The sequence below is a fragment of the Colletotrichum chrysophilum genome, assembly GCF_026319265.1.
Source record: "Colletotrichum chrysophilum strain AFK26 chromosome Unknown scaffold_92, whole genome shotgun sequence".
NCBI lineage: Eukaryota > Fungi > Ascomycota > Sordariomycetes > Glomerellales > Glomerellaceae > Colletotrichum > Colletotrichum chrysophilum.
Genome location: NW_026517379.1, coordinates 90,280 through 117,357, shown reverse-complemented (window position 1 = coordinate 117,357; position 27,078 = coordinate 90,280). Strand labels below are relative to the sequence as shown.

The window sequence follows — 27,078 nt, the reverse complement described above, 5'->3', positions numbered from 1 at the left end:
AGCAGGTCTGTGTCGGACTCGATTGGTGCGTCTACCACAGATATGGAATAGCAGTTGTCGTATCGAGCATGCCGGTTCTCTAGGCGCTTTGCGACGTGGGACCTATGCGACTTGCTGATGGCGGATCGTGGAGTTTGATAAGTGCGGCGAAGTCGGATACGTTGCACGGGGAACAATGTGAAGCTGGGCTTGCTGCAGCAAAGTGTGCCGGTGCCAGGCTGGCAGCCTTTTGGCGAAACTGACCACGGAAGGGAGGACCTTGGAACAGGGACGTGCCAAGCTCCGAGGTACCTACCTGCCTACGTACTGCGTATCCGTACGCTTGCTGCTGGACCTGCAATCCCTGCAAGGTTTCATTGGAGAAGACCACCTACTTCCAGCTTTAGTGAGATGCTTCCAGAGCCGCTAGTGCAAGTGAGCGCCTACGCACCTTAATTAGGCACCGTACGAAGTACCTACCTCAGGCTGGTATCTACGCATGTTTCCGTCAATTGGTCCCGCTGAAATTTCATGCACTGGGTGCACAGCAGCCATCCCCGCTACCGGGCTTAGCAACTAAGAAAAGCTCACTGGACTTCCACCTATGGGGCTGGCCATTTCACCCATAGGTACGACGTCGCGATCCAGCCTCGCAAACCCAGTTCCCGACTACCACGACGCCTTTCCGTTACGTTACGATGGGCAAAAATACCGACAAGCTGTACATCACTCACTCGGAGTGGTCCTCATCTGACGCATACTCTGCCAGTGCTGGCGCCAACGTCAATGCGCGCTCGCGTCCAGGCTCTTTCCGACGGCTGCCATTCAACTTCTGCGCAGCCAGCCTTCAACCCTTCAAAAACCCCGTCTGCACCCAAGATGGTACCATTTTCGACGTTGAAGTCATCAGCTCGTGGCTAGACAAGCACGGCACAAATCCCGTCAACGGCGATCGTCTCGATGCGAAAGACCTTATCAAACTCAACTTCGCCAGGAACGCCGAGACCGACTCGCGGACCCCGGGCTTCGGTCAAGGCGACTTGATTGATCCCGTGACCTTCAAGGTTTTCACAGACAACACCCATATCGTTGCGATCCGACACGGAAACTATGCAAACGTCTTCGCCTGGGACACGGTCGAGCGAATGAATGTCAAGGCCAAGAACTGGCGGGATCTTCTGGATGATAAGGAATTTACCAAAGCCGACATCATTACTCTCCAAGACCCGCAGAATGCTGCGAGTAGGGACCTGAGCCAGTTCAAGTTTCTCAAGGACGGTGAAGAGGCCATTTTGACCAAGGAGCAGGAGGAGGAGCGGAAGGAGGGCAATGTCAACATCAATGCTTTGGGTCGCATTGGCGACAAGGTCCTCCGTGCTAAGCAAGCTGTTGAAGAGGCTCGTAAGAAACGCGACGAAGGCTTCGATGTGAATCGTTCTTCTGCGGTCGTCAAGCCCGGTTCCGCGGTGCAACGCAAGTCCATGATCATGGATAAGAAAATACCAGCCAATGCGGCAGTGTACACAACTGGCAGAGCAGCCGCCAGTTTCACCAGCACGGGTTTGACGCCAGAAACAAGCGGCGAGCGGGCTCTGTTGACCGACGAGGAATACATGCTCAACCCCAAAAGGGTCAAGATCAAAGGCTACGCCCGGATAGAAACGAATTTGGGCGATTTGAACGTTGAGCTATACCCAGAATTTGCCCCGCGTGCAGTATGGAACTTCACAAGACTCGCCCAAAAGGGTTATTACAAAGGCGTCGCTTTCCACCGGAACATCAGAAACTTCATGCTTCAAGGAGGTGATCCTACTGGGACGGGAAAGGGCGGTACTAGTATCTGGGGCAAGAACTTCCAGGACGAGTTTGACGGGCCTTTGACGCATAATGCTCGAGGAATCATCAGCATGGCGAACAAGGGTAAGAACACCAATTCGAGCCAGTTTTTCATCATTTATAGGCCAACGAAGCATCTCGACAACAAGCACACTGTTTTTGGTAAGGTTGTCGGTGGCCTTGACGTACTGTCAAAGATGGAGGACGTTCCAACCGATGGATCTGACAGGCCGCTGAACAAGATCGTGATGAAGGAGGTTGTGGTCTATCTTGATCCTTTCGAGGAGTTTTTGAAGGAGAAAAGCAACATCGAAGAGCTGGAGAAGGCCAAGCAGGCTATAGAGCTCAACGGCGGTACAGAAGATGACAAGACTACTTGGACAGGGAAGAGAATCAAAGCTGACGGCACTTTGGAGACCGCAAACGGCTGTGCTACTGTAGGCAAGTACCTCAAAACACAGAAGAGTGGCTCAAAGCGTATCGACGCAGAAGATCTTGATACATGGGAGGAGCCGTCACGAAAGAAGATGAAGAGTGGAGGTTTCGGCAACTTCGACAACTGGTGAAAAGTCAGGACTGGCTGTCGCGGAGCCGAGCATACAGGGTCACCTGAGGAAACGAGAATCCAAAATCCAAAATAGACAAGATACCCCAAAGCTTTGCGTCGACCTCGCCAAGCGGTGCGGCAATCTCTCTTGTATGTCTTGACTATGTCGTGTGTATATTGATATATAATGAAGAGACCTGACTAGGCTACCACTTCTAGGGCGCCGTGTCTCAGGCCTTCAGATGAGTGCTAGGCTCTACACCATCACACGTGGCGATGTTGGTAGTTGCGGCATTTGATCCCAAGGCAAATCGGACCAGGGTATAGAAACCTGGGTATTCCGAACCATCTGAGCCACCCCGCCAGCCTGCTGAAGACTCGCCTCTTTGAGTATCGCTTGCAGGCGGTCGATTACATATTCCCTTACTTCGTGTGTACCGGAAGACGAGACCCCTAGCAGATATAGCGGCCACACAATAGTGTTGCTAGCCGAAGCAAGTATCATGAAACGCTCCGCACTGTTGCTCACCCCTTCCATTTGGATGGGATCGTGAAGAGTAGGCCCGCTGAAAGATCCAGGGCGGGGAGGAGAATCAGCAGATGGGCACTCTGGGGAGGATGACGCAGATGTTGCCGGCGATGGTACGACGCGAACTGGTGGCCTTCGTGCCCTGACGAGGGTGACTGGCAACCCGCGGTCCTCCGGCTTCGCGTCATTGTAGTTGACGACGCCAAAGTGCTGAGGAACACTAGCCAAGATGGCATCGCGCAGCTTCTCTAGCGCGTCTACAGACTTTGCGAGCTGGAATTTTGCCTCATACGGCCATGAGAGGATTGGTTGTTCGCCGAGATCTTTGCAGAGCTCTCCAATGATTGTCTCGTGCACCAACATTCGCAGAGATCGAATGCCGTTCCATGTAGCCGCAAGGCCCAATGCAGGATACACATGGCAGTGGAACCCATCGAAGACTGCTGGGTGGGACTGTGAGAGGTTCACCAATCGGTAATGCCACGATTCTGGGAGGTCTGCGATAATGTCGACAAACTCATTGTCGACCTTAGCCAGCTGGTCCACGATTGCTTCTGTTTGTCTGAGCTTTCCACGCTTGATGTCGTGCCGCAGCTGCATGACTCTATATATAGGTCCCGACATTCGCCAATTCGGGTCACCCGGAGGCGAAAGCATACCCAGCTGGTTGCGAAGTTCGACCAGAGATGGGGGCATTGGCAAGCTCCTTTGGATACAGCTGGTCAACGCGATGTGCGTCAGCATGATGAACATACGCACACCGGCCCTCGACCTGAACTGGGCGAGGCCGCGCATCTTTGCCAAGGCAGAAGCGCCGTTTAGGTGCTCTTGCCATGCCCGGACTGTCTGTGGGCTTCGACCGGTGAGCATCTCATACGTGTTGAGGACGAGAATCGAAAGCATTGTTGTATCCTTGACTGCTTCGGATGGATCCCGTAATGCGTCATTCGTCAGACGGAGAGCAGTGCCGTAGCTCCTGCGTGCCCAGTCCATCGTTTGATGGCACTTGGTCAGGTCAGCTAGGCCGGCCAGACCCACGGCAGTCATGCTTGCCATGACGCCGTCAACCTGTCGACTTGGAAGCATGCTAGCTGGACGCCAGATGTCGAAGACGAAATCATAGTTCTGGTAGCACGCGTTTTCATCAGCCGAAACGTAGCGAGAGAAGAAGAACGCCGTCCCACGCTCCTGATACGAGGGTGCCAGCGCATACAACAAGGTCGTCGGTGGTGACGAAGGCCAGTTGCCTTCTTCCGGTGATGGCAATGAGCTATCTTCATCGTCGCTGTCGTCGTTTGATGGAGGATAGGCAGGCTTGGGTGGTGATGGCCAGGGAGCCTGGCGTGGCCTGCTCCTTACAGAAACGGGCTGGGTTATAACAGCGAGCGCAAGGGCGGGTTTTCGACGAGCGTCGGTCGCTCTGTTGGTCGTTCTGGGATACGGAGCGGGGTTTTCGGGCTCGGTACCGGAGCTGGACGGTGCGCTCCCGCTGAGTCCCGGGGGCTCGGGGGCGCCTGGAGCGTTTGACGCTGTGGGAGGCTTTCCAGAGATCCGGGTCCTTGTTTTGGTTGCCTTTCTTTTGACATGGGCGCTTTCATCTCGAAACATAAGATCGACAAGGTTGCGGTAGCCAGGGCATTCTTGCTGGCGTTTCTCGCATTGGCCACAGCCGGGTTCTTTCTGATCACACTAACGGGGAATATTGTTAGCATCATGTTAGGTCGACGTGGCTCAACGCTATCAGGGTGCCGTTTTCTAGCAGCATTCGGAAAGAGCTCCTGTTGACAGAAAGGCATGCTCGGCCGCGGTAATGACTATGGAGAAGCACGCCTGCAAGCCCACACTTACTCTGATCTTTCGCTCTCGGCAGCTAGAGCAGCCCTTCGACGGCTTCCCACAATACACCATGTTGAAACCTCACTCAGATGGCTCGCTTGATATCGGCGGCGGGTCGTCTCGAAGAAGACAGCAAAGGTTGGCCGTGCTCAAAGACTGCCGAACGGGATGGATTTGTCTCGGGGGGTGCCATCGTCGGACTTTGATTTAGTCCATTTTTACGACGAGATATCGGGGCGGGGAGAAGCGAGGGCTGCGAGGCGGAGATGAAATGTGCAGAGAAACCGGGATTCATGCAGAGCGGGCAGCGATGGTCGGAGATCACCATGCTCCGTGGAGGAGCGCCCAGCTTTCAACGGTCGAGTTCGAGTCGAGAATGCAAGATAACGGGCCAAAAGGGGGATGCTTCTTGGTATCTTCGAGGGATCTATCAGGAGGTCAACGACATATGCGTTGTTCAGTCGGGCGTTTGGGGCATGTCAGTGGCATGCCTTGAAGAATGGAACGACAAAATCAGAGCCTGCCTGAGTGCGTTATCGCCTCCGCAGCTGTCATTAGCAGGTGCTTCAGGCCGTTCCGGAACAGAGACAGAAAATCCCAGCGACGGGGGTGCGATACCTGCAGGGCCGGAAGAGCCCTTGGAGGACGCACGACTGGACACGCAACGGTGGCGACGGGGGCTTCGTGAGCCTAGAACCGGGCAGCCAGAGCCAGGGTCTTGGTCCAACGGCTTTGGGTCCAATGCCGAGGCCTGGCAGATTTACTGCACGAGTATCTGTTTCCATTACGGAGAAACGGAGCCTGTGCAACCAATCTCAGTCGCGCCATCACAAACGAGAGAGCATATTTCTTTGTGCCGTGGGCCGATCGACGATGCACCTAGTGTCATCGTGCCTATCCATACGTACGGAGTATCCGTACATTCATTCGTTTGCTGGTAGATGGTCGGTCAAATCTACGCTGCCTGCTGGGCACATTGGCGAGTGAGTACCTAAGGCATATCACGAACAGGTCACCGGGTGAAGACAGCAAACCAAACAAACCGCATTACAACTGTGGCTTTAGGCAGCATGTCCCCGGCGGGAATGGCTGCAGAAGCGTGCATGGCCAGGATTGATTCCGGGAAAGCTGGACCGCAGCCGCTTAGCTTACTTAGCTCGCGTGCTCATTAGCCCGCCGCCCTCAACGGTTTCTTTTCCTGAGCTAGCCAAGCGATGGACACCTCCATCCATGTCACCCACTGCTCTGCCCATTCTATTTCGGTCCCTACCGTGAATGGCCGGCATACGACGGCTGTCGCGAGCCAGCACGACTGGATCAACACTCGGTCATTGACCATGAAGTGTGCCGCTTTCGAGAGACTGGGCCGAGACAAGCCGACAGCCAGCCATGTTACCAGAGAACGAATCACATCTTGGCCCATGATCGCTAGAGCAGATTCAACATCCAACATCCTCTCGAGTACGACGGGATGGCTGGGTTCCGATAATCCTAGTGTCTTGTCTCTAGGTGTGACGAAAAGCTCCCGTCGCACCGCGTTCCAGGCAGTACTAACTCGACGCGCAAATCGCATCTATTGGTGCTATTCAGTTGGGGTTGCTCAACTTATACATACAATCGCACCATCGATCTTAGAAAAGCAAGCTCATCTTTCAAACATATGTACATCCGAGCATCGTCCACGTCTCGACCATATGCTGGAACGCGGCAACAAATATACAGGCCCGAGAGCGATCTCATCGAAACCCTTACAGCTCTTCTTTGGCCGCGGACGTACTTCCGCCGCCAATACCAACCGTCAGAACCTTGGGGTTGGAGTCGAACAGCGAGCCAGACTGGTCAGCACCGTTGGACGGACCAACATCGTCGTATGGAAACGCATAGCCACGACCACCGATGCTGACCTCGTGGCAGATGCGCGAATAGTGGTTCGTCCGGGTGTCCTTGTAGTAGTTGGCCACTTGCTCTCCCTCTGGCTGCTGGTCATCGATGAGGAGCGTCGACCGGTTGAAAGCCGCCGCGATGCGCGCGCCAATGGCCCCCATCTCCGCTTGGTTACTGGGGTACCCGCCAAACGGCCCTGTGCTGCAGCTGAAAATGTCTTTCGAGGCCGGCTGTGCGAACGATCCGACATTGCCAAATGTCAAGAGGTTGCCGGAGCCCACTCGTCCCTTGACGTCGCCCCATTCAGCCTGAGTGTTGACTGTGAGGTCTGCCGAGTTGTACTTCTGCCACACACTATCGACGTAGGGCTGATAGTAGCCGTCAAACAGAGTCGGCTGCATGACAATGCCGGAGTTGGGGCTCAAAACCCTCAAGTTGGCCGTATTGTCAGCCGTGCGGACAATCAGCTTGCTCCAACCGGCATTATCCGTGGCATCCTGAGCAATGAGTTTCTCGCAAATCTGATCGAGGCCGTTGCTTGGAAGGCCCGGTACGTTGGTGACGGTGCCCGAGTCGTTTTCGAGAGTGAGTGAGACCGGGATGCTCGCGAAGTCGACATAGGAAATGTTGACGAATAGCTGAAAACTGTTAAATGTGAATTCTGCGAAGCCCCAAGCCAAATTGTAACTTTTGTCGGATGGGTTGGTGGCCGAAGGCTCGACGACGGCTGGGCCTGGATTCAAATAGAATTGGAGCGGGCCGTCCCGGCAAAACCAGATCCTCCCACCCGCAATCTGGGGGATCGTAAGCTTTCGCGTCGACCCCGGTGCCCCGAGCGAGATGGCACAATCGGCACCCAGCGGTTGGAGAATCCCAGATGGCGAGCTGGGATAGTAGCCAGTAACCCCATCGGACTGGAGGAGGAACACGGCATTGTTCTTGTTGATATCCAGGCCGGTCAGGTGGGCATACGCGTTGGAAGAGCCGGTGTTGTTCTGCAGAACAATGTCGACCGTCGATTTCGTCATGTCTGCTATTGTCGAGCAGTTGAACTGCTATGATGATTTTTGGGTCTGTTGGCTGTGCTTTGATGCGCCGATATCTTGCAGTAGCAGCATACAGGCCTGCCGCTGGTCTGGGTTGATCCTTTTATGATGAAGGTGCTTAACGCGTCCCTTCGTTCGCCGGCAAGGAAAAGCTGGTTCAATGGCAACTGACCGACCGGGATGGCCATGTGCGAGTGCTTGGCCCATCCAACAAGAGAAGCTGGTGACTATTAAAACGTCGAGAGAGACAGACGCGCAAGTGCGATGCGCTGGACTCTCCCTCCCTCACGGGATGACGGAATTGACGACATGGATGCGCGGACTAGTGTCCAATGCGAGGAACGTCTTGCCCGGTTTTTGGAGCTCCATCTGACGGCCCCGTTACCATGCAGCACATGGCCGGGTTGCTCTGCATTAATACGTCGACCTGGTAGTGGAGCATGAGAAAGAAGCGCAATTCGTCCTGAGCAGAGACAAATGACTCCTTTGAGGCCTTGGTGGCTGGGAAGAGGCAGAGAAGGCCGCCGAGTCACTTGGGATCGGTAGGGGGATAATCGCGACGATGTTGCGCATAGGGGAAATCCGGGGTAAAAGTGTCTCGGCCGCATTCTTCCGCAGAGGTATCAGACGGATCAGCCGCCCAGCAAGAGCCGAGGCCACGGAGGTGGACTGCAACACTGCAGCAGCCTGACGCGGAGATGAGCGACCAGTAGTTGCCGATCGTCTGTTCCTCCCGCTGTTCATGTGCCTCACCGAAGATGGTGAGGGGCCCGCATACATGTGCTGCTGATCCCCCGCAATGAAGTTCGCATTGGAGAAATTGGAGGATGGTCCCAGGCCTTGGGATTCGGAGGTTCGAGACACGTCCGTTGCTAGCTAACAAGTTGGCTCCTCGGAGTCACCAGATCAATGTTCCGGCAGGCGGTTTACCTTAGCGTGAAATGAGACCGTCGTTATCGCCCAACTACCGAACATGACACTTACTGCCATCATGATAGCGTTTTTCAAGCTCTGCCGAAGGAAAATGACAATGTGACCGGTGGGAGGTTTCGAAATCGGCCAAGTGACGGCGTGGTCAACTAGGCACGCCCCGAGCCCCAATGGCGGGCTGTGACGGTCTCGTCCTCTCAATCCTCAGCAACGATGATGCAGAACTATTGCAGTTGTTTGATGCCGACGCAGATCAATGCGGGGCAGATAGATCTTTTGACAATTCAACCCCAGGTGAGATGTATCGTATGAATTTCATCATCATGACGGTAAATATACATATAGTCGTTTGGTGGCCTGCCTGCCGTAGACTCCGTTCGCCACGCTGCAAGCCCAAAAAGAAGAAGAAACATCATGATCATCGTTTAGGACACGAAACAAGGAGCCCCATTTACAAAATTCGCGTGCAGAGCTAGCCTTCAGGATATGCCAGCAGAAGGAAGAAAGGTCAGATGAACCAGACACCAATGAACAACAGGCTGACAAGCAGAGGCCATGAAGGAGTCTCTGCCGAGGCAGAACCTTGCTGACCCCCGTGGTCCTCGTGACCATCAGGGCTGGGCTGTCCTGACACGGTCTGGTTGTTGGTCATGTTCGTCTGAGCAGTAAAGAAAAAGGAAGGGTCGCTGGGTATGGTGCAGACGGCGTCGGGTGCTGAGAGATCGACGCAACGAGCCTGGTGGTCGGCCTTGCGAGAGTCAAGGGATGAGTTGAAATAGGCCTTGACAGAAGCCACTGCAAGAATTGCGTCCTTCTTGGGCGGACCGCCAGACCAGAGAGGATTTCCGTTGCTCCAGTGCTGGAGAATCAAGTGGCCACCCTCGACAGGCACGGCACTGCCGTTCATGCTTCCGATTATGACCCCATCGGCGTAGAAGATAACCTCATCGGAAAGATAGTCGATGCGGTACTCGTGAAAGCCAGTAGTAGGATTGAAGCCGAGGTTTGCCTTGATGAAATTTCCTGTTCCTGTAGCGTCGTAGCCCTTCTCCAGGGACTCGCGCGATTGCAGAACAATGTTGACAGGATACGAGTTGTTTGCCGCATTGAACTCTCTCGTGAGGAATTCCATGTCAATCTCTTGGGTGTCATTATAATACTGCATTCACTGTCAGCAATCTGTCTTGTATTATCGGCGAGCCAAGGAGTCTTACCCAGAAGAAAGCAGCACACGTCCCCGGAACATCAGGGACCTTCATCATAGCCCGGAAGGAACCGTATTGTAGATCATTCCGAGCCGAGTCAATCTCTGCGCCCGGTACTAGTCCATCTACTGTTTCGCTCTCTACGAGAAGCTGAAGACCGGCATTCATCTTGGTCGATGCGAAAGAACCTGAGCCTGCATTGTATGAGGTGGCGACGTTGGTGGGTGCGAACTTCTCCCCCAGAGGCCCCCTTGCATTCGCGTTGGTCTTGTTGAAGTCCTGCCGCACCCAGTCGGTGTTGTTCCTGATATCCTTTACCTTTGTGAAGTCGGTCTCGATCAGGTCTGTAAAAACCTCGACTGTACCTGTGATATTGGCTGCATAACCGCATTCGCAGGCAGCCTGGGCGATGGGGGCCAGAAGACCGGCCATCGCCACACATATCGCGGCAATGTTCCTCATGGTGATTGCTGTCGGTAATTGCTGTCCAGACTGCTGTCGCGGGGTATGTGGTTGCGTGGGTGTCTTTATTCACGCGTACTACTGCCAGAGGAGTACGCGGATCGTCGTCCAAACTTTTGACAGAACTGGAGGTCTAAGCACGCAGGCAACCCGTCCAGGCGTGCATAAACAAAAATAGAGAGGTGATGGGATGAAATGGAGTGGAGGTAGACGACGCTCAGGCGAAGCGACTAAGAGGGGTAACGAAAGACGGCGGATTAGCAAACAAGAACAACACAAAACCGAATGGACGGAAGTAAAAACGACGTAGCGGGATCATCGACGGACTATGTACTTGTTAGGAGCATGATGGGGACGCACAAGGGTCGGGAGAAAGCAACGCTGTACCACCGTCGCTTCCATGGCTTGAATTCCTCCACAAGCCAGAATACAACCTTCCCTCTAGATTCCACGCCACTCAGGATGGCCGTCTCCATGGAATCGGCAGCTGGTGAACGGGCAACATTTGGGAGCTGTTGGAGGTCAAAGGGGAGACCAGTTGACAAACAAAGACAGGATTGAGCCGTTTGAGCCGTTTGAGCCGTTCGAGCCGTTCGACACGTTAGAAACGTGTGCCAGCATCGTTGAGCTGTGGTTGGTACTATGGAGGAGGACAAGCTTGACAATGTTCAAAGACACGAAACATGGGCCAGTAATGACCGTTGCAGACCGTTCTTCTTGCGATTCCCAAAGTGATCTCTAACGTACTCAGCTGGACGAACTGAACAAAGAACCACGGCAACTATAACGGGCTGAAGCCTGGAAACCGGTTGGGAATCAGGGATGGCCCAAAATGTCTACCGTCCCTCTTTAGCTTCCCTGTCCGTGTGTCCGAGGGAGTGGTGGCGGTCCAGCCACACCAGTTGGTGTTACGTCGTGTCGCGTCTCGTCGTATTGTGCACACTGCAAGAACCCGTATGAGCTGGATTGGACGAAGGATAGGACTGGCGGCGGTGGTGGTGGTGGGCTCGAGCGGGCGTCGTACTCTGGAGTTCGACTCGGGGCCGAAGGCGTTCCATGGTCGAGGCCAAAGCCACCACGTTAGAAGTCTCCTGAGGGCCAACAAAGAAAGAACAAGGAACGAAGACGCCAACCTTCGCTGGAAAGCTGAGTCTGCCCAGTAAAAGCCCCCCCTTGTGTCTTCCCGTTCGATGTCTTTTCCACAAGTTAAAGTGTGGCTTTCGTGTCACTCGAGGCTCGAGAAAGCCCCCCGAGCTCGATCATGCATCCAGTTGCTGCCTCGACGTTTCGGCCTTTCACGACGGCGTGGTGTGCGATTCCTGAGAGATCACCCGCCGGCATCTCGCGTCAAAAGTCGACATCAAGTGGGCCAGGCCAGACCCTGCGCAGTGTTCCACTGCAAGAGTGAAGTTTGTGGGAAGAACACATTACTTGCTCATTGATGGGTTGTGACAGGTAGACCAGGTCCATGTCACTGTGCGATTCACAAGAAAACTGACACCTCGACTGGTACAGGGTCCTTATTCTCTAGCACGGAGGTTATGACACGCTCGTTTGTGACCTAAAACAAGTTAGCGTAAGCAACTCCTTCAACAATCGAATTCTTCCTTTGTCAACCAAGCGACGGACCTCCCGACGATGATGATTTTGAGAAGCTTGATAGGTTCTGCTTATTGTAATGTCACACCAGCCGGCGTGGTGAGCCAAATAATGACTCCCGCGTGGGTTTGCCAATGAGGAGAAGTGATATTTCAATGCTCGACTCCTGGGAAACTATCTATACACATGTACTCAAGAAGCCAGCTCCTCCACCTCAGTTCGACCGATCAACAGTGCAGGACAACATCGTCGCCCCAGCTTCCGGGCCCATATTTGCTGTGATCCCTTCTCTCTCCATCCACTCATGCCGATGGTGCATTCCAGAGCAGAGACAATTAAAATCAAAGTCAAAACGATGAAATTCCAGTGGAAGCAAATACTGCAATCTGTAGGTCGCACAAGGTATCTGAGCAAAGCCAAACAAGTCAAGCAGAATGCGCGCAAGATCCGAAAAGACGAGGAAATAAGGAGCAAACTAATTTGGTTGAGCCAATTGAGCAGACAATGTTCGAAAGTGAAGACGGAGGGGAAAAAAGAACCAACAGCAGCAAAATAAAACAACCAAAAGGATATCAACAGCGCAAAAAACATTAGTAAGAGCTAGTGGAACAACGCAAAAACCTGTCAATAACCCGTCATCCTGGACCAGCCAACGTGCCTTGAGGCAGCCTTTGGGATGCGTGAGCAGGGCCCGAATTACCCATATTTCCCGGGCTCTTACCCAGGAAACCATGCCGAACCCATATGCCCCTACCCATCCCCGTGTTTCCTGTGCTCATTATCGCCGATGACCGAGTCCAATGCTGGGACGCTTAAATCAACATCATTCCAATCGAGAAATAGAAAAGGAGAAATAGAAAAGCAGAATCCTGGAAGCCAGCCGCGTTCGAGCAACTGATTAAACGCAAGGACCATTCCGAAATCAATCCTCTGCTCATCTGCGCCGCGTCTCCCGTACCATTTGGGAAACACACCTCAAACTGAGAGGGTATGAACAACTCCGATTGCCGTTTGCGCCAGGAATTACCAAAGACCAACCCAACGGACGGAGAGGTATATGCCAAGGAAAATAGTGTGAAACAAAGGAAATCGTTCAATCATCGCAACTAGTACACGCTGTCCTCGTCCGCCCCCTGCGATGTCATCGAAGGCGTAGAAACGCTGGAGGATGCTTCCATGTCGTCGACATAGCCCACGAGCGCTTGCGCGTGGAGGCGAAAAGACTCGCCCATCAATCTGGTGATTCTATTCAACCGTTAGCTCTCGTTCTCCACTTGGTGCCTGCCAGTCTAACTTACCCCCAAACGACGACCTCGTCAAGCATGCTTCCCCAAAGCCGAGCAACAACCGAGCTAATCTGGGAAGCGTACGCTTCGTCGATGTCCTTTTCGAAGAGCTGGCGGACCTTGTTGTACATGACTAATTCTTCCTCGGTGGCCGGCTCCTCGTCATGTTCCAGACGGTATAGCCAGAGGGAGAGGACAATCATCAGGTCAAGACCACACAAGGCGTGCTCTACGCTCCAGTTCGTTGGCGAAGTACGCGCAACCCAGCGCACACCTTGCACAACAGCAATCTCAATGCAATTGTAGCATTCTTGGATTACCTTGATCATCTCGCTAGAGCGCTTGACGCGGTCGCGTGCGTTTGTCATGGCAGCCGCGACTTCGTACGAGTCGTGGTATCGCAATGCCTCCTGCACGGACTTCAAGTCGACCTCCAACCGAGCCCGGGCGTTCCTGTAAAGAGCCTTGGCATTGAAGATGAGAGGGTGTCCCTTGTGAGGGGCGCTCAATGGAACCGCAACATTCTCGGGCTCACAGAGCTCGAGGGATTTCTCCCATGTCTCGAGAGCGAGTCTGAGCTTGTACTCAGTCACAACATCCTGAAGAGCCTCAGGACTGCGCTTATGGTACCACACTTCAAGGAACAGGGCATTTATCATGACCCTCGACGCAAACGCGCTGTACCTGAGTGTTTCTCCCTGGAACAGATTGTCATGCGCTTCCATGAAGGTTGCCATGGGCGACGACTTCAACTGCTCCTGCCAAGCGGCCTCATCCGTAACCTTGAGGTTCCAGAGTGCTTCCGAAGACGGAAGTTGAAGGTCTTCAAATTCATTGAAGCTGATGGCAGGGGTGTGATTGTAAGTCAGCGTTAGCAGCCCGAAGAAGATGTACACGGCGTAGTAAGTGCGGCGACAGCCCTCATCTTCCACCCACTCGGCGCGAGCCGGCTGTGCACCTCCGCGAGCTTCCTGGCGTAGCTTGAGTTCGTACCGGTTTCCAGCAACCATATTCGCGAGCAAGCTCTTGATAGAGCAAGCCCACTCGAGACCCTTGGGATCACCACTCCAGCTGGCAAAGATCATGTTGAGCAAAGAGCCCTGCATTGTCCACAGAGGGCACTTGCGTGAGCTGAAGTTCTCCTTGTTAAGGAGGAACTGGTTGACGAGGACCTTGGAGCCAATGTGGAGCATGTAAGCCTGGTCTTGATCGAAAGCGTAGAGCGCACCAATACTCAGCACGGCTAGAAGCAGAGCTGGAGAGACCCTAGTTGAATCAAAAGAAGCAGGGTGCAGGAATGGCAGGTGGTGGTGAAACAAGCCAAAGTACGTTGACAAAAAACGGTTGAGAGACGTCAAGTTGGGCACGCGGAAGCCCTCAGGAATAGCATGCTCGGCATCATTGGCCCGAATGTTGTCCAAGATCTGGTTACGCTCATCGTCGCTAGCGACCTGAGGCGCACGGAAGCCGGCAGACGATAAACTAGCCTCGTTGACGTAAGGGCTCAGTGGTGTGGGAGTTCCGGCAGCAGAATTAGGAAGGCTGTTGATCATGGACTGAAGAGCAGGAACAAGGCCGTTGCAAGTCTGGCCGTTGATAGGGGGAAGCTGAACTTTGTGATGAGGCTGCACGGTGCTTCCGCTGTTGAACGACTGCTGCGACTCGAACGAGCCAGAGGCCGAGGAGGCGATGGAGTGTGCCTTGGGTTCTGATGACTGAGACATGAAGCTCTCCCACTGGGGCACCGGGAAGGCGCCATTGGGATACGTGACAGTAGACTCCATGGCGTGCGGCGAGTAGGGCACCGAGGGACTTCCTTCGTAGTGGCTACCTGCGGAACGGGCTCCTGCGGCAGCCTTGTGCTGGAAATCGGCGACAAGCATGGCGGCAGTCTCAACGTCAATAGTGCCATCGTGGGAGGCGGCCTCGAGCTGATCTATCGCAGACTGGTCGAGCATAGGCGTCTTGGCAGGTCCGCCGATGGCTCTCGTCTTGGGACCAGAACGTCGCTTGCCGTCGCTGTGCAAAGGGATGCCGCCATCTTTGGCATGTACAGTTCGATCGTGCCGAAGTAGAAGATCGCGTCGGACAAACGTGCTCCGGCATTTCATGCACTTGAAAGGGCGCTCCTTGGTATCTATTACCGCGATATCATTAGCATGCTGATGCGTGATGGTCCAGCGCGCGTCGATGTGAGGGAGGTGTTTTGCGTGCGACGATGCATTGCAGTTTGAATCGACGATGAGGCGGAAAGGAGGGGTTGCTAATCGTCGCGAGGGGTTCCCGGTCGGGTGGAAGCTTCACGGGTAGAGGGGAGGGGAAGGAGAGGGGTTCGGGACACAACTTACGAGAGCGCTCATGCCTGCTGCGGTGCTCACTTCTGCTGAAGGCTCTGTTGCAGAACTGGCACTTGTACTTGCGTTCCGGGGCGAGTGAGGCCTTGCGGGAGGCCGGTGTTGATGAAGCGGACGTGGGAAGGACCGCAACGCTTGCGCCGGGCATTTTGACGGCTCGGGGTCGATGTCGCGATTTTTTTTTTTGGATGCGGGTGGTGGGTGATCCCGGTGGCTGGGAAAGCTACTGCCACAGCAGGTAACGGCGACGACGACAAAGGCGAATGGCTTGATCAGGACAACGGCTCTCGATGAATTGTAACGATGGTTGAAATCGCCCGGCTCGTAGGTTCCTCCTCGCTCGGCGCGCTCCCGTGGGATTTAAAGTGTGTCTTGATTAGACTGGTGGATGTTGATGGTCATTTGGTTCGATATTCTGGTCATAGGAAGGACGTGTGTGATTTTGTTGGAAAAAAGCTGGCTCAAGGCCAGTGTATAAAGCGGCTTGTCTAAAAGCGACAGGCGCGCTTGAGTGTTGATTGTTGGGAGCCGGAGAGGTCGAGAGGCGCGTTGGGTTGCGTGTTGGAGATGCACGATGATCACGAGAGTAGAAGGAAGAAGGAGACGGAAGAGGGGAAGTCCAGGGAAAAAGTAGGAGGGGAGGAGGAGGAGGAAGAGGGCGTCTTGGTGAGAACGGTGGGGACACTGGACTGCGACAGTGGGAGGGACGCCGGGTGTATTGGAGGAGGGGGGGCAGGAGGGAGGGGGAAGAGAGAGGGGGCGAGCAGGAGGACGACCACGCTGGCCGAAGCTGGGGGGTACCTGGAAACAGGTATCTTTTCCACTGTAAAGAAGCGCGAGGAGGCGGGCAGCAGGTAGGTAGGTACCCAACGACGGTAAGCAGAGGGTGGTATGGGAGGAGGTAGGTACGTACCTGCCGAGTGGGTAGGCCGGGACAGGTACCTACCAGCGGAGACGAGTAGTAGGACAGTCGGTGTTGCTAGAGCAGGGCGAGCGATGTACTTCGGACAGGACGAGTTTGATGGGGCAGGAAAGCAGGAGACAGACACCACGACTGGATGGAGCAGGCATGTCAAGTCGGGAAGGTAGAGCAGAAGTACCTCGTGGGGTCAGGTCTTTCGTAGTTTGGTGGATCCCCAAACTACTCGCTGAGATGAATGCAAGACGGGCGAGACGGGACTGCACAACGGACACTGCACAAGTACATCAGCAGAGGAGGAGACTGGAGCATAGAGTTCGTTCACCGGACCACCAGAGCAGAAGGCAGACCCGTCCCGATTCCATCCCCCAGCAGAATGGGCAAGGGAGGGGTCAGGAGGCGACTGGGCCTCGAGAGGCGAGGGATGGAGGGGGTGGAGGACGTGGAGGGGGGGCAGAGAGAGAGGAGGGGGAGCCCTGAAGCGGGAGTGGAGGGGGAGACGACGACCGCCGGATACGACACCATGGACCAGCAGCAGAGAGGTCCAGTGTGTGTTCAGCGTCCAGCGTCCGTCCAACAGCTGGCCCAGCAGACGGGACCGCAGACAACACCTCAGATGGCGGGCCAGCGGATGCCCGGCGGACAGTTAGCCCCTACTACCTACCTTAGGCAGTAGGTAAGTACACAAGCAGCCCAGACAGGCAGGGCCTGAGGAGGGCAATGACAATGACAGGCGGAGTAGAGAGGAGCCAATGACCCATGGCAACGACACAGCGGCGCGGTAGACGTTGAATTTCGCCTTTTTTTTTTCTTTCTTTTTTTCTTTTCTTTTTTTTCTCTCTCTCCCTTTCCTTCCAACCCCCGTCGCCTTCTGCTGGTCGCTCCATGCTCTGCTGTGTTCTGCCAAAAAGTGGTCGCTGTTCTTGAACGCGAGATATCATGGTTGGTGAAGCTGTCTATGCTATTTTCCCGTCTGGTCTATTGCGTTGGCCGCTGCTGTTGCTCCGTCCACCATGCTGTCACCGCAGCTGCTGCTGCTGGCACCGATGCCTGCGCACACTACCTAGGTATCCACAAAAAATAGCTTGCCAAACAGGGAAGGAGGTACGTATCTCATCGTCTCGCCATCCCCGTTTGAGCTACCGATCCAGAAACAAGGTACCCAAAAAAAAAAAAAAAAAAAAAAAAAAGCGCCCATGAAAAATACGTCGAGATGGCCGGAGCGATGTAAGCTGCACTGATAATCTTACCCCATGTACCTTGCCTCAGGTCCTTAGGTATCGTCTGTATCGTGCAATGCGGGGGAGTACACGCTCTCTACTTTACCGCACATCTTGCCTGGGAACCTCAGCTGGCAATGCGCACGACACAATCGACACAGCATACCTACCTTGCCTCAAGGTAGCTACCTAGGGTAACTACGTAACGCGCTCAGCAATTGCGTTGCGCATTCGATCAGAACTTCTGGCTCCCGATAGAATCCATCTGTCTCTCCGTCACTAATCTAGAAGCCACGGCCACGGTACCAGACTCACGAGCATCTACTGCGTACAGTAGTATGCGACCCATCCGGCATCGCCCTATCCACGGATTTGACGCAATCTTAAAAAAATTGCTCGGAACCGGAGGGATGTTCCATTGTAAAGTGCCTTCATCTCGTCTGACACACGAGAAACGAGGAATCTAAAAAGAGTCGCGTTGCTATCTCAATCTAAGACAATCTAAAGGGGGGGGCAAATAGGGGAAGCAGATGAAGATGAAGAAGAAGAAGAAAAAGACATTGGACGGAATAAAGGGGCAGGGACGGCCAACAGAGGTTGCTGCGAAAACAGGTGTGCGACGGGAAAATAGGGCCTGTCGGAATACGACGCAGCGCTCTCTGTCTTTCTCTTTCGCCCACGTTTTCCGTCAGGGGTCCCAAAATTTTACATGGGGTTTCTGGCCTTTAGGTGCTGTCATGGCGAACTATCACCACCGTCACCACAAACACCACAACCACATCCCCCCTCCCCTCGAGCAAGCCAGCAATACACTACATAGTACGGTACCGACCCGCCGCGAGCCACACGACTTTCCAAGTACCGCTCCAAATTCGTGCCACGGGATAATTTGCATGGCGTGGCATGCACCCGACCCGTCTGGAACACACCTAGCCACATAGGCACATCCACACGCCCTGAACACCCACAGCATGGCAAGGGTAGCAATGGCATGGAGCTAAATGGCGGACGGCCAGGTTATGGGACAACTCATGGATAATTGCTAGGGTGCAGACAAGAGGGGAGGGCGGGCATGGCCAGGTCAACAGGCCGAGGGCTGGCTGACCGTGGAGGGCGAGTCTGCGAGGCCGTTCGAACACCTTGCGACAAACCCAGCACACACAAGCCCCAGCGGCGCAGCAAAACAGCAGCGCGAGAGGGAGGGCAGCAAAGTGATAAGGTAAGGGGAGGAGTTGGCCGGGAGTTGGCCGGGAAGGGCAAGAGGTTTGCGGTGAGCGCGAAAATCGACTCTATGCAGTCTGTGGAATCGTGCTTGTATTCAACCTAGTTCGTATCGTCCCATGCTTGGTTGTTCACCTCACCACGGCATGCGACAGGAGTTCATGTTCATGACCCTGTGCTAATGCGGAATGATACATGATAGACGCAGAACGAGTATTCTGGTCTGGTTGCGATTAAATCTGTAGGGAAAGTCGATCACGGCGCACCCAAATTCGGCTGCGGATGCATGATGAGAACAGTCTCCCTTCTGCGGGTACCTCCGTATACTTTTCACTATTTGTTTCTTCTTGCTGACCTTTCATATCGAACCGACGAGACACTGGGGCCACACAACTTGCAAAAATATACCTCGAGGAACCGTTAGTCCATGTAAAAGCCTGACAGTAAAGGCGAATGGAATGCGACGGAGGGTGGAAAGAAATTACAATCACCAACGGCCTGGAGCAACTGGAGGTCGCTCGCTGCCCCTCCCAGCCTAGCCTCGCCAAATCCCGGACCGCCGATTCGGCTGGCAATTTCGCCCTGGCCTCAGAAGGGAGGAGACCCAGATTTGTTACCGTTTGCCAGGTCAGCGTTGCGAGGGGGGCTGGTCAGCCTGGCACACTTCCGCTGCTTCTCGAGGCCTTCCACCAATGCTTCCATCGCTAGGTTCTCGGTACTCGCTCGTCTGCTCAAGCCAAAATACTGACGTTATTACGTGTCCTGAGGCTGCCGAAAGACCGCCAACACCGCAACCTTGGATGCCCAGATACCCAGGCCCCCTGGACCGTTTCTACCATGCAGTGGCTGGCGGTAGCGGAAGAGGTAGCCGTAGCGGACCAGCTGAAGGGGGTACGAGCAGGGTATTGCTAGTCGAGTCCTCGAAATGCAGAGGGCACAAGTCGAGTGATGAAAGTCCCAGGGGATGTGGAAGCGGACGGCGGGCACCAAAAAAAGAAGTCTACCGGCGTGTTGCGCAGTAGCCAATAGGCACTCACCCCGTCTCCCGGTCCCCGGACATACTAAAGTACTTGCCTGCTGCTAGAACCGCTATTTTATCCACGAGGTGCTATGTATACTGACGCGACCGCGACAGGGCATCACGTACTAGTGTACAGGTACTCGGACGATACGTGTCTAGCTAGGATGCACTAACGCGCGCCGGCGGACTGCATGCCTGTTCCCGTGGATGCGCGACGATCTTGTCATTCTCAGCGGTGAGCATAGGTATACATGAGTATCACAACCCCCTCCCTGCGGCCTGTTCAAGTACGCGGTCCCATTTCACATGCGACTCTATAGCGATTCAACGTCCTTAGTTCGTTTTTGCGAAGGAGCCCGGGTGTTGTGAGGCTGTTCTCTCTCTCTCGCTGATGAAATAACAGGATAAAATAAAAGCATTGTGTTTGTGGGTCGTCGCCGGAACGCTGGAGCTCAAAACTGGCGTCGGTATCCTTTGAACGGTGATATTAAGCTGGATTGTGAACAGCTAGGTGTTCTCGTGCAGCACCTCAAAAAAGGGCATGAAGCGTGACTCGTCACGGCGGTGGGAGTTGGGCGGTAGGCGGTGGGCGACGGGCGATGATGAGCGGTGACCCGAAGCAAGGGGACGGGGGACCGGGGACGGCTGGCGCGGACGGCTGGCGCGGACGGCTGGCCCGCAGCCGCAGCCGCAACCGCAGCCGCAACCGCTTTCAGAATTCGGACGGGACTACGGATACGGCAGACTGCCGTTGGCTGCCGGCCGAAAAGGCGGGAGACTGAACCAGTTGCTCACAAGGCAGGTGGTTTCCGCTCCCCTGCCCAACGGCATGGCATACCTCACCGGCGCTCTGCTTGCGATTACGATTGGGACTTACCGCACTTTTGGCCGCACAAACAGCCTGCTTCCCTCAGTGTTTGGATACAGCGAGGTCGAGTCGGTGTGTTGTCTACCGTCAGGGCCTTCCTTCATGTGTTGCATCTTGCCCCCCAGTAAGCTTGGTGCTCGCTACTCGCAGTCGACCGCTTTTGCGACATACATCCGAACGAGAGGCTCAGCGGGTCGGCCTGACCTAGCTTACTAAGTTATGTACACCACATATCCCTGTTATCTTCAAGGGGCAGTTGGGAACTTGCGTCTGGTACCAGGGTTTGTCCATTGGTTCCTGGCACCGGTGACAGATCGAAAACGAGACGAGACGCAGAGGAAACAAGAAGAACGAAGAGGCACCAGAGCATTCGTGCGAGAATGGGATGTTTGGAACCCAGAAGCAGAGAGGCGTGGCGCAACGGCTAGACCATGGTAAGCTCCTGAATCTGGATCTGAGTTTGACCCTGAGCCTGGAGACGTGCTCCCTGGATCGAAGGTATGGATCGATCCATGGAATCTATGTATGTACTCCCCTCCGTATCCGTACTGCTTCTGCGTGGTATACTACGCGGTACATATGTTGCCTTCATTCCGCAACTGTGATCTTCGCCAAATGAAATGACGGCGACGTCCTCGATTTCGCACCTGGTAAGTTGCCCCTCACGCCCCTCGCGATCCCCCCGCGGCGCTTCGACCCCTCCAAGCACTCACCCCTCCTTCTCCTACCTTGGGTAGATAGATAGGTAAGCAGGTAATCAATTGAGGCTGGATGCTGTCTATACCGCGCGACTGGTTGGTTGTCACGCGGTTTGCAGAAAAAAGTGCACACTGTAAGGAATACCTTCTTCAACCACAGCGTATCCTAGGAAATAAAAGGAAATAAATTAGTAGGAAACCCCCGGAAAATATTTTAAGAGATAGAATAGTAGTATACTATTTTCTTAGATTTATTTATCCTTATTTAGTTGAGATATCGTTATTAGAACGGGATGAGTTCTCGATGTGTTATGTGCAATTGGTTTACAGTGTGCACTTTTTTCTGCAAACCGCGTGGTTGTTTAGTTGGCTGTTACTGTTCATGCCCCTCCTTGTCGAAAAGGCAATACTGCGGTACATACCTAAGGTAGTAAGGTAGGTAAGGTAGCCAGGAGGAGCTTCCAAAAAAGGCCCGGGCTAATCCATGCCCCACCTAGCTCCCTCAATTGACTCCCTACCTAGGTACCTAAGGTAGGTACTGCATAGTAGGTAGTGGCAGCGCAGCGGAGCTGAGGTCCATTCACTCGATTCTTCCGCTCCACAGCGGCAGGGCACCCAGGGTACTCGTGAGGCACCCACTGCGTATCTGTACGCTACACCGGCCTAGGTGCCCATGTCTATAGGCACCTCACCTCAGCACACGGCGGGGATGACTCTTGATGCTCGCTGTTCGTCAGTCAAGCGAACAGCACAACTTCTCGTGCCTTTCCACCACTGGATCCATTACTTCTTTGAATCCATTCCAATATCCTATCATTACGGGAGGGTTTCCCTAAGCCCTCGTTCATAACCTGGCGTTCCCGGAGGCTCTTTAATTAGCACACGCCATTGAAGGCAATGGCGACAGAAGTCGGATCGTCATTCTGACTCTCTCTCCCTGCTGAACGGTTGGCGCGAAGTCGGACCCGAAGACTCAATCTGCATTCCAGAACATACCCGTGTCAAGGAATTCCGTTTGTCATCGCAGGACTACATACGAAGCCCAACCACCCACCTGCCTATTCTGTCTGCCCGGCCCTCTGCCTCTTCGACTTCCCCTTTGCGCATCACATCGCATCGCATTGCACCTCAGTTGGCAAAGCTTCGCTTCTCAGCTGGCTTCTGGAAGGCGTCTTCCCGACAGTCACTCTCACTCCTTCACACCTACAACACCACCGGCCCAGACTTTACTGTAACGACCCAGTACCCTTTGCGGGTTCCGCGTTCGTGCGAGCCCCCCCTCCTCCCAGCATCGCCTGGCCCCTTGCTCGCCTTATCCGCTCGCTGCACTTATACGCAGTCAGTCACCGCCTTGAGTTCCCTGGAATTGTTGTGAACTGGCGTGCCCAGGGCCCCTGAACGGCAGGGGATAAAGAGAGTATTTTTTTTCTCAAACCCCCCAGCACTGACAAGGCCAGGGAGGGGCACCGCATCGCCAACGCTGAATATCGAGCACCAACAATGCGGTGAGTCCTTGTAGGTGCATCTTCACCTTGTCGGTCTCGACCGTCTAATAAGTCTGAGTGGGGGGTTCAACCTCAAAACCGCTGTCCGAATGAACTCCCAAAGATGCTAGTGTAGAAGGCTGACCGCCCCTTCTCTCAACTTCTCTGCCTCAACGCCCTTGAGGGCACAGAGCACCTCGTGCGTCGGGCTACCGAGTACCTGACGGACCGACCTGCACCCCAGCTCGGCACTCCCTCTTGTAAGTCCCTCTCGTCGGACAGTCGTACATGGACCCAGGTTGATAGCGAACACACATCCAGGCAATCCGAGAGCCCACACGGGCCTACGCAGTACTACTATGCAGTATGTACACATGCCGGAAGAAGACCCAGAATCAGAATTCGAAAGCGGTCACGAAAGGAACCCGGGGGGAGAGTTATTGCCGTAGCCCAGAATAACCCGGGCATTCGGTGCTCTCCAACGATCGGGTCTGAGAAACAAGGCAGGGCCTGCGGGTACGGAGACAGGCGTCTTATCAAAGCCGCTGACTTGGCTTCAGTGCTGGGTCTAGACTTGCAGCCATGGTAATGGTAGTTGTAGGCCGAAGAGTCCTTTTCCAGATTGACATGAGGTCTTTTGATACGTGCTCTACGTGCTCTACGTGCTTTACCTAGACGCCATGTTTCGTCCCAAGCGGAACGTGTGGTGTTGTCATACGAAGGCCAACACAACCATGGTGCCGGTGGCACGCCGTACACCGTTCTTTCAAGTACCTTAGGTGAGAGGTAGGTAACAAAGGGGATGAGGATACCTACGCCCTACGGGACATCAGGACGGCACGGGAGGGGAGGGAACGGGACACTTTGGGACGGAACTTGGAGCCAGCGGGGCATACCACCCGCTACGATACCTTACCTGCCTTACCTCCTTGCCTAGGTACCTAAGGTACATATGGTACGGAATACCTAGGCAGGTATGTACAGAGTAAATAAGGCAGAAAGGGCATCCCCACGACTGGGAGCCAGAGGAGGGGTCAGGGCCACTTTCGCGGCACGGTTCCGGTCAACCGGTTCCCCGTTGGTAGCGCCTGATCCCATGCGCGCTGCTAGCTAGGAGTGCTAGGGTGCTAGCTGGAGGTTGGCTTGGTGGAGATGGTGGGCATATTCTAATTAATGGCATGGCACATTCAAGGGCTGCTTCGGAAACTCCCAAACACTGGCAAGCCGCAAGTTTGGCGACTCTTCCGGCATCCACTGACCCCCGATGTGCCCCTCAGCAGCTTGCTCCCCTTCATGTCGACATTGTGCAGCCCGTCGGGCGGGTTAGTCGTGGACCAAATGGGGCATGACATGAGCAAATCAGCTACCCTAGAGTCGATATGTCTTTTCTTGGGCGTACAGTAAACGACCACGCGAGGATCAGCTACACGGGCAGAGGCTGACTCCAACTCGTCTGTCTCTCTGGCTCCTGGCGATCACCGCGAGTTGTTGGTGCAGCGTTGTAGCCTATGCGTATCTGGGAATTGGACCAACGCGAATGCCGACGACGCCTCGTTGCCGATGCTCTCACCCAGCCCGAGGCCCAGAAACACGAGCGCACCACGATCTGCAGCCGTCGTTGACGTGTATTAGTGTCCGGAAAGCGTGTATCGATACTCGTAGCGCGCTTCATGATTTGGCTTTGAGGCTCAAGGTCCGATCCTTGCTCGAACCCGTGGGCTGGGTGCCTACTTGGTACTTGTTTCGTCGTTTCATGGCAATTCTACGGACAGAAACCGGCCACTTGGCTATTACAGCACAAGTTAAACCCGGCGCAATCAACAACGAGGGCACCTTAGGTGATTATGCATAGCAAGATCGAGAACAGCGGCAATTGATCGGCGTAGAAAACATCAGCCGGATTCCACGATGAACGGAGGGGAAGATGCTTCAACGGTGCCTGCAACACAGAAGCAGGCGGGGGGCAGAGGGCGCAAGAAAAAACGTAGTGAGAGGGGCATCGAGCCGGGCCGGTTGGTTGGTGATTTGCGACGGCGCTTGATGGGGGACGGATGTTCGTCGAGCCGTCGGGAAATGCGACGGGTAAAAACCCAAGGCTACCCCATCTCCAGATGAAGAGTTCCGGCCGGCGAGATTACGTTGCTCGAGTGACGACAACTACCTCGACATCGAGAGCCTTGCAGAGGGAGGGCTCCGAGGACGCGGGAGGATTGTGGGCAAACTGCAGGCGCCTCAGCCAACACTTGAGAGAACGGAAGTATGGGCGAACACTGCCCGAGGTGAGGTGCCTGCCTGCGCTACCTTAACCAAGGCAAGGAACCTATCTTACCTGAGGTAGGTAGTAGGTAAGGTAGGTAGGTAAGGTAAGTAGGCACCTAGGTACCGCATCTGTAAGACAGTGCGTCGGCAACAAGCGTTCGGCTGGTCCGCATGGCTTCTGCACAGTCGAGACAGTGCGCGGCAGCCTAGGCGCCTGGCTCCACACCGGTGTACTGCGGTAAGCGTCCAGATGCCCGAGGCACCTCACCTCAGCCCCTGTTCCAGGACCCTCCCCCTTCCTCATCTCACTGGACCCTCGCAGTGCTTGTCGCATCGACCTCTTCTCTTGCAAGTTGCGGGCCCAACTTTCAAGGCGCCAAAGGCCACCCGTCTGCTGATGGCGACAAACCTACCTTACCTTCCTAGGCTGGGTTTCCTGATGCCCGCTGTGAACCTATGTTTAAAAGGGTTACGCAACCCGCGCCGACCTGGTGGTCAAAATCAAGACCGAACAAGCGCAAGAACGACCTAAGGCGGATTAGTGGTGCACTGTGTCAGGTCACCCTAACCAGGAGCTTAAGATGGCCTTAAACCACGCATTTCGCTGTCCGTTTCTTACAAGGAAGCGGCCCTAGCCAGTGAGATGCCGGGAAATACTCAATGGACCCACTCTGCGGGAGACGGGCAGGCAGGGCCCTGGAGCAGCACGAGGAAGAGGAGGGGAAGAGACGCCAAGGGCAAGGAGGGAGGAGGGAAAATGGAGGACGAGGAATTCAGGCTTGCGAAGAAGTCGGGTACTCTGGAACTACCTACCTTACCTGAGGAGGTGTCCGGACGCCTAGCGTCCTACGAGGTACTACTGCCGCTGCCGCTACCATTCCCACTCTCGATGTTGCTGGGAAGCCTGTTACTACGAGAGGCCTGAGTTACCCCCCGCCATCCCATCTCCCGCACCTCAGTTCCTGCTGGGGCACAAAGCCTCAGTGTGTCTTGGGCCTGACCAGTCTTGCGACCACGGCCGCTAGATCAATCCCCCTAAGCACTCGGTGGCTTCCCATTGAAGAACACCACTACGGTCGAAACCACCATTGCCGCTCGCCTCAAGACATTGCTGTTCCATCTCGTTCAAAGACGACGACGACGGCGACGACACCGAGATCGCAACTGAAAGATCCCTCGGCATCGGCACCTTCAGGGCAAAGCGGCAATCAAACCGCCCTGTCTTACCTTCCGCTCCGGGCCCTCGACATCACCGACACCACTCTGTGTTGGTCGCTTCCGGGCGGGCTTCCCACATCAGGCGATCCTCTCCCGGCTCTACTCGACTCCTGCTGATATCGCCGCAGTCGTTGCTACTCCTCCTCATTCCCTCCCGCCCAGCGCCCACGACGCGAAAAATCTCCTAGCGAATCGTCGTCAGCATCCGACACGACTCTATCCGCCGGCACAACTGCTCATTCCACCATTCAGCTTTCGGGATCGCGAAAACTCGCCCGAAGTTCCCTTTCTCGAATACGCTCAGCCTCGGAGCATCATCTTCGTTGACACGCCCGCCTACACGCGGAAGCCGTACGTACACTTACTTACGCGCACACACGGCCGGGCCTGCCCACCTCCTTGGAAGAGAACGACGCCCCCGCAACCCCCTGCTCCAACCTGCGCCTACTCGATTGTGGGTTCGGTTCCCGACGCTCAACATCTCGTCGCCCCAACCAACACACACACACACACACACACACACACACACACACACACACACACACACACACACACACACACACACACATTCTTTTCCAGTACGCACACGGCTCTTTCAACGGCGCGATTGACGACCGCTTCTCCGACTGGACGTTACGAGGCTGGCGCAGAAGGAACACTCCTGCCCAGATCATGTC

The 27,078-nt window shown here is 54.8% G+C and overlaps 5 protein-coding genes across 5 annotated transcripts; 1 reads left to right on the top strand and 4 right to left on the bottom strand.

The window, feature by feature from the left end:
• Positions 1–677: 677 nt before the first annotated feature.
• On the top strand, positions 678–2,381 carry CYP8 (Peptidyl-prolyl cis-trans isomerase cyp8; the record flags this gene model as incomplete). Its single annotated transcript, XM_053182239.1, has 1 exon — positions 678–2,381. One exon carries the CDS (start codon positions 678–680, stop codon positions 2,379–2,381), a length of 1,704 nt encoding a protein of 567 aa, XP_053033822.1.
• A 237-nt stretch (positions 2,382–2,618) lies between these two features.
• COL26b_009510 (uncharacterized protein) lies at positions 2,619–3,947 on the bottom strand (the record flags this gene model as incomplete). Its single annotated transcript, XM_053182238.1, has 1 exon — positions 2,619–3,947. The coding sequence occupies one exon, from the start codon at positions 3,945–3,947 to the stop codon at positions 2,619–2,621; it is 1,329 nt and encodes a 442-aa protein (XP_053033821.1).
• A 2,528-nt stretch (positions 3,948–6,475) lies between these two features.
• On the bottom strand, positions 6,476–7,639 carry COL26b_009509 (uncharacterized protein; the record flags this gene model as incomplete). The annotated part of the gene is made up of 1 exon (XM_053182237.1): positions 6,476–7,639. The coding sequence occupies one exon, from the start codon at positions 7,637–7,639 to the stop codon at positions 6,476–6,478; it is 1,164 nt and encodes a 387-aa protein (XP_053033820.1).
• A 1,456-nt stretch (positions 7,640–9,095) lies between these two features.
• COL26b_009508 (uncharacterized protein) lies at positions 9,096–10,254 on the bottom strand (the record flags this gene model as incomplete). The annotated part of the gene is made up of 2 exons (XM_053182236.1): positions 9,096–9,746; positions 9,802–10,254. 2 exons carry the CDS (start codon positions 10,252–10,254, stop codon positions 9,096–9,098), a joined length of 1,104 nt encoding a protein of 367 aa, XP_053033819.1.
• A 2,705-nt stretch (positions 10,255–12,959) lies between these two features.
• Positions 12,960–15,641, bottom strand: COL26b_009507 (uncharacterized protein; the record flags this gene model as incomplete). The annotated part of the gene is made up of 3 exons (XM_053182235.1): positions 12,960–13,098; positions 13,152–15,276; positions 15,488–15,641. 3 exons carry the CDS (start codon positions 15,639–15,641, stop codon positions 12,960–12,962), a joined length of 2,418 nt encoding a protein of 805 aa, XP_053033818.1.
• Positions 15,642–27,078: the final 11,437 nt, after the last annotated feature.